The sequence below is a fragment of the Asterias amurensis genome, chromosome 18 (genome assembly GCF_032118995.1).
Source record: "Asterias amurensis chromosome 18, ASM3211899v1".
NCBI classification, from domain to species: domain Eukaryota; kingdom Metazoa; phylum Echinodermata; class Asteroidea; order Forcipulatida; family Asteriidae; genus Asterias; species Asterias amurensis.
The window spans coordinates 16,678,217-16,684,724 of NC_092665.1; the positions used below are offsets into that span (position 1 = coordinate 16,678,217).

General features: G+C 37.8%; 1 protein-coding gene across 7 annotated transcripts in view; it reads left to right on the forward strand.

The window, feature by feature from the left end:
• LOC139950502 (uncharacterized) overlaps nt 1-4,980 on the forward strand; it is a 31,327-nt gene extending 26,347 nt beyond the window's left edge. For 6 of the 7 annotated variants that reach the window (XM_071949215.1, XM_071949218.1, XM_071949220.1 and 3 more), the window contains 5 exons: nt 242-414; nt 548-712; nt 1,135-1,315; nt 2,080-2,201; nt 2,702-4,980. In XM_071949215.1, the coding sequence (XP_071805316.1) occupies nt 242-414; nt 548-712; nt 1,135-1,315; nt 2,080-2,201; nt 2,702-2,885 (825 nt within the window). In that variant the 3' untranslated portion in view covers nt 2,886-4,980. The remainder of the gene's footprint in view (nt 1-241; nt 415-547; nt 713-1,134; nt 1,316-2,079; nt 2,202-2,701) is intronic. The other variant, XM_071949221.1, reaches the window with a different exon arrangement.
• Nucleotides 4,981-6,508: the final 1,528 nt, after the last annotated feature.

Here is a 6,508-nt window from a genome sequence, read left to right on the forward strand (position 1 = left end):
AAACTTTTTTCACATTTACTCTGAGAGTTGACATTTACTCAGCAACAGAGTCCAACATTCTCGTGACGAGGATCAGAGCATACTGATCATACTGATTGAAGCGTTGTTAACCACTGGTTCTTTCCAGAACCACCATGACTCATCGCTGCTATATATGTGTGTTATATAGCTCCCTTTAATACGTTGTGTGATCAGTAGCCTATTGACTTAATAATTTTTAAAACTTCCTTTTGATTGACAGCACTCATTAGCAGAGATGGGTAAGAAATCTCTTCTAGATCAAGTCTCATCACTACAGCTTGAAGCTCAACGTCTACAGACAGAGTTGATGCAGACAACGCAACGACTCGATGCTCAGATCAGTAAATATGAAGAACACAAGACACATCATAAAAACAAGCTGCAGCAAGCCAGGTAATGAAACATTTATTCAATCGAGATCTTTGGGACGCTAGATGGCAGCAGACTTAATTCATTGTAATTGGTTATGTGCGCATGCCCCATGAACAATTTCTTTCTATAATGTTTTTGTTTGTACCTGTTGCAGAGACATTTTCACTAGACACAAGTCTGTTCTGGCTGACAGTCTAATGAAGCTGCAGCAAGATCTAAACACAACCAACGCTGAGCTACAGAAAGAACAGAATAATAGAGAGAACTTACAGAAGAAACACGACAACTTGCTGGATGAACACCGCAAGCTGCTCGCTATGTAAGTAGCTTTATCTCCCCCCCCCCCCCAACCCCCACTGTCTTACCCTCCCTAAGATATCAGTGCTATGAACAGAAACAAAAAACAGGTTTTTATAAATATTTTCACAGTTCCTGCTCGGTCACTGGGCCAATAACACTCCTGTAAACTTCCTCAGCTCCCTGGGAAGTATATAGCCCTGGGCTGCCGCTGCGCTCAAAAGGCTATTCATACACAATATCAACCTCTACCATGGCAGGTACCCATTTATACCCCTGGGTAAAAATCAACTATAGTAAAGCATCTTGCTCAAGGACACAAACCGGGATTCGAACCCATACTCCGATGACTTAAACAGGAGAACTTGAATTTGATGCTCTAAACCACTCGGCCATGACACCCAAGCTAACTCCAGCCCTCGACCATGTTTTGATACTTTCTAGGCATTCAGACACAGAAGAAGCTGTAAGAGACCAGAATCGCAACGTTAACACCATGGACTACAGAGTCAAGTATCTTGAGAAAGAGAATGGAGTTCTTCAAGATCGCATTGATACCTTGAGTAGACAGAGGGTTGCTATGGAGAAACTCATCAGGGAGTACAGGTTGGAGAAACAGAAAATGGTGAGTAACAGTGAGAAGTATGAGGTTTGGTTTGTTTTAACCTGGGGGGGGGGGTGAGTAAGCAATGTATTGAGGGCACTACACGAGTCTGGATTATTTTCATTGAGGCACATGTCCATCATTGCTACTCCACTGAAGTTGTCATAGAGTACAGGTTGGAGATGTAGAAAATGTTTAGAGCGAGGGTTTTCATGATTTGTCAAACACATTCAGGGGTGTTACAGTTTTTTGTTAAAATCGGCCTTCAAATGTCTGTGGGAAGAAGAAATTGTAAAAGTTTAGGAAACAGTAGAAAGGTAAGATTGTAATAATCGCGTTTCTGACAAACTCACAACACTAGATTGGCAGTGGGACTTGTGTTTTAAATTGTTAAATTAAAGAGTACATATATTTGCACTTAACAAGTTCGTTTTTAATGTTACAATCTTACAAGTCTGCAACTTGTCCGTCTTTAATTTGCATGTCTTTATTTTAACTATGATCCTGATTGCATGTGTGCTCACAGTTTCAAGCAGGCCTGCAGTCTGCAATGAGCTTTTACAAACCATCTATAATTAATAATGCTGCTTTACCACTGCATGTTTATGTTCTATTATTTTGCTACTTTTTTTCCATTTTGCTTTCATGTGGCACTTTCTGCACCCTTATTTATAACCTGCTTTTGCTGCATGGTCCTTGACTCTGCCTGCTTGTCTGGGTTCCTGCCTGGTTGCCTGTCTGGGTGCCTGTCTGGGTGCCTGTCTGGGTGCTCGTTCTGGGTGTAGGAGATTGACAAGTCCTTGCTAGTCTCACCAGCTGGTGGCTTTACGATGACCTCTCCCCTCAGTACGCTAAATTCTTCCCTACCTCGGACCACGCTCACTAGTGGGCTTGGCCAATCACAGAGGTAAGGTTTGTTGTTTTAGGTAAATTTTTAAAGATGTTCTTTTCTTTTGTATTTGATGCACAGTATTTTAAAGTGATCGCAGAATTTTGGTCCTTCATAGATTTACTTTGAATACTGCCCTCTTGTGATTATTTTGCACTTGTGCTGCATCCTCATGCTTGCCCAGCTACAAAACTATGCGCTTTAAAGGTTTTGAATTAAATAAATTCTAACCCAACCCACCCCAATACCTATTATTTAATGGTCAGCTTTTGAAATACAATCTCAACTTGTTAGCAAAAAATTGTTCGAAAACAAAAGTAGTTAAATGTAAATATGTGACAAACATTGCATGCAGGGTGCTCATAGTAAGTTGTTTATTGTAGACTTGATGTTACCTAATTGCTAAACATTGTGTTTTTGTGCATAAATGTCTCATGAAAACGAAAAGCATCAATTCCAAACGCAATATTTAACCAGATTTGAGGTGTCACTGTTTTGTTTTTGTTTTTGTCTGACAGCCCGAGTTACATCTCAACCCTTGATACTCGGAGTACCCACAACAGCGGTTACTCACCGATGAGAGCAAGTCACCAAGGAACAAGAAACTCAGGGTACAATCAACACAGCGCTTTGAATCGTCAGTCATTACGAAGTCCTGTCCTAAGTACTACTCAAAGCTCCGATAATGATACTGACTCATGAGTGTCAATGTGAGAGCGAGTTACCAAGGAACAAGAAACTCGGGGTACAATCAACACAGCGCTTTGAATCGTCAGTCATTACGAAGCCCTGTCCTAAGTACTACTCAAAGCTCCGATAATGATACTGACTCATGAGTGTCAATGTGAGAGCGAGTTACCAAGGAACAAGAAACTCGGGGTACAATCAACACAGCGCTTTGAATCGTCAGTCGTTATGAAGCCCTGTCCCATAAGTACTACTCAAAGCTCTGATAATGATACTGACTCATGAGTGTCAATGTGTGAGCGAGTCACCAAGGAACAGCTGTGCCTCTTCCAAGACGGCAGCGGGACGATGTGTGACGTAAGTTCTGTTATTCAGAAAGAATTTGTTGCTTGAGGTTAAATTGACTTAAACATTTGAGATATTTGGAAGGATACACACTGGATGTTGCATGGAGATCGCAACATCATTAAGAAGAGGTCTGATTCTGAGATGTTATACTGGACTTACGTCTTGAGAAATAAGGGTCTAATCCTAAAATTGTCCTGCAAGAAAAGATGCAAGTCTCGACACTTAGGACACCATTTTTTATTGGCCTCATTATTAATGGAACTATCAGTGAATGCAAAAGTTGAGGAACGAAGAATTTGTGATCAGGTTTTAAATTGAGATGCATTATTGGCAATAATAAGAGTCTTATTTTGATACATTTTATACATGTTTTGGATAATCTTTAGGTCTAGAAATACTTTTCTTAAGAATGAATTATGGCTGCATTCCTAAATTAGATATATTATGTGAAACTTATAAATTGAAGTGCCTAGTTTTGATAATGTAAGACCTCTCATTGCTTTGACTAAGATTTCCAACAATCCTTTGTGCATCGAGAATGGGCTTCAAGTTACACTTAGTAAAAGGGTTGGTTGGGAAATATGTAAAACTGTTATTCATTTTGTATATTTTTATTTTTTTTTCCTTTGTGTACTTGTTTGATCAGCCCTACTAATGCTCACTCAGGATGAATTATAATGCAATTTATAGAATGTGTATTATAGTTATACAAATATGCTAAAAATTGTGCCTTCTCTTCAACCAAACAGTTTGATCTGCTTCTAAAACACTCCACATTGTGACGCTTTTCCTCAACATATTGTTGCACAAATTCATAGCTTTAGCAATCTTGCACAAAAGAAACTGAAAGAATTTTTACTCATTACCATAGGTTTGATGTTCACATCTGTGATAGTTTTGCCAAGTTACGACAGTTGAGTGTTTTCAAACATGCGTAACACTTTAGATATTTTATTTTTTTCCTGACCCATGTTAATTAATAAGAGGTTTTTAGGTTAGGAAAATGATGTGCTGTGATTTATCGTCTGCAAAGATAGTTTTTTTTTTCTCTTTGATGTGTGCTTGTTGTATTTTTGACATTGATGTTTGCTCAAGGACCAAATTTCACACTAGTAGTTGGTTAGGGATGTTTGTAGGGTATGCGCACATAAGTCGAAGTTTGAGCGGCTCTAGTCATGTCATGTCAACATGACCATAAAATAATGCAAGCAATCTATTGATATGTGAGGGTCTGGTGAAAACAGGACTCAAGACCAAATGGACTTAAGTTTTACGGCTTTAGCCGACAGCAGAGTAAACTAATTTCTGCTGAGATTTTTGTTTCTAACCAGAGGCTGTTTTTTATTGATAGACATTAATATTTAAGATCTTAAGTTGTATTTAGATTCTAATCATTCCTCAAATATGTATGCTTTTTTATAATGTGGTTTTCAATTTGAAAGATATTTGCCTTATTATGTAATTATATCAATCCTTAGACTGGATACAGAACCTAAGACAGGCATCAATGGTGGAAATTGGTAGTCAATTTCTTATGCCAAAGTTGAAGGAGAGATTTTGTAGCTGAGTTCTTTTCTTTCTCCTTCAGAGACCACTAGACATTTAGCAAACAATTAAGGCCCAACCATGCAAGTAAAGATTGTGCTAAATTTGTTTTGAGTAATTTATTGGAAATTCTTCAATTTTATAGCTAGTTGTTTGTATTTTTGTATGTTTTATAATATAGCCTTATTTATTTTGTACATAGATATTGTAGACTGTGGACGCTTTTGTTGTAATATATTAATATTCTTCAAGAAAATTTAATGTTTTTCATATTTGAAGATGTGTTATTTTCTATTTATTCCTGAACATTCTTTGTTTTTCCTGGCTATAAGCCTTGTGAACTTTTCAGCCAAAATTTGACAAAGTTCACAAGGCTATATAGCCTTGTGATCTTTTCCAGCCAAAAATTCACAAGGCTATAGCCTTGTGATCGTTTTCAGCCAAAAATTGACAAGGCTATAGCCTTGTGATCTTTTCCAGCCAAAATTTGACAAAGTTCACAAGGCTATAGCCTTGTGATCTTTTCCAGCCAAAATTTCACAAGTTTCACAAAGTTCATAAGGCCTTGTGATCTTTTTCAGCCAAAAATTGACAAGGCTATAGCCTTTGATCTTTTTCAGCCAAAAAGTGACAAAGTTCACAAGGCTATAGCCTTGTGATCTATTTCAGCCAAAAATTCACAAGGCTATAGCCTTGTGATCTTTTTCAGCCAAAAATTGACAAAGTTCACAAGGCTATAGCCTTGTGATCTTTTCCAGCCAAAAATTGACAAAGTTCACAAGGCTATAGCTTTGTGATCTTTTTCAGCCAAAATTTCACAAAATTCACAACAAAATTCACAAGGCTATATAGCCTTGTGATCTTTTTCAGCCAAAAATTGACAAAGTTCACAAGGCTATAGCCTTGTGATCTTTTCCAGCCAAAATTTGACAAAGTTCACAAGGCTATAGCCTTGTGATCTTTTTCAGCCAAAAATTCACAAGGCTATAGCCTTGTGATCTTTTTCAGCCAAAAACTGACAAAGTTCACAAGGCTATAGCCTTGTGATCTTTTCCAGCCAAAATTTGACAAAATTTGACAAAGTTCACAAGGCTATAGCCTTGTGATGTTTTCCAGCCAAAATTTGACAAAGTTCACAAGGCTATAGCCTTGTGATCTTTTCCAGCCAAAATTTGACAAAGTTCACAAGGCTATAGCCTTGTGATCTTTTTCAGCCAAAAATTCACAAGGCTATAGCCTTGTGATCTTTTTCAGCCAAAAATTGACAAAGTTCACAAGGCTATAGCCTTGTGATCTTTTCCAGCCAAAATTTGACAAAGTTCACAAGGCTATAGCCTTGTGATCTTTTTCAGCCAAAAATTCACAAGGCTATAGCCTTGTTTTTTTTTCAGCCAAAAATTGACAAAGTTCACAAGGCTATAGCCTTGTGATCTTTTTCAGCCAAAAATTGACAAAGTTCACAAGGCTATAGCCTTGTGATCTTTTTCAGCCAAAATTTCACAAAGTTCACAAGGCTATAGCCTTGTGATCCTTTTTCAGCCAAAATTTGACAAAGTTCACAAGGCCTTGTGATCTTTTTCAGCCAAAAATTCACAAGGCTATAGCCTTGTGATCTTTTTCAGCCAAAAATTGACAAAGTTCACAAGGCTATAGCCTTGTGATGTTTTCCAGCCAAAATTTGACAAAGTTCACAAGGCTATAGCCTTGTGATCTTTTTCAGCCAAAAATTGACAAAGTTCACAAGG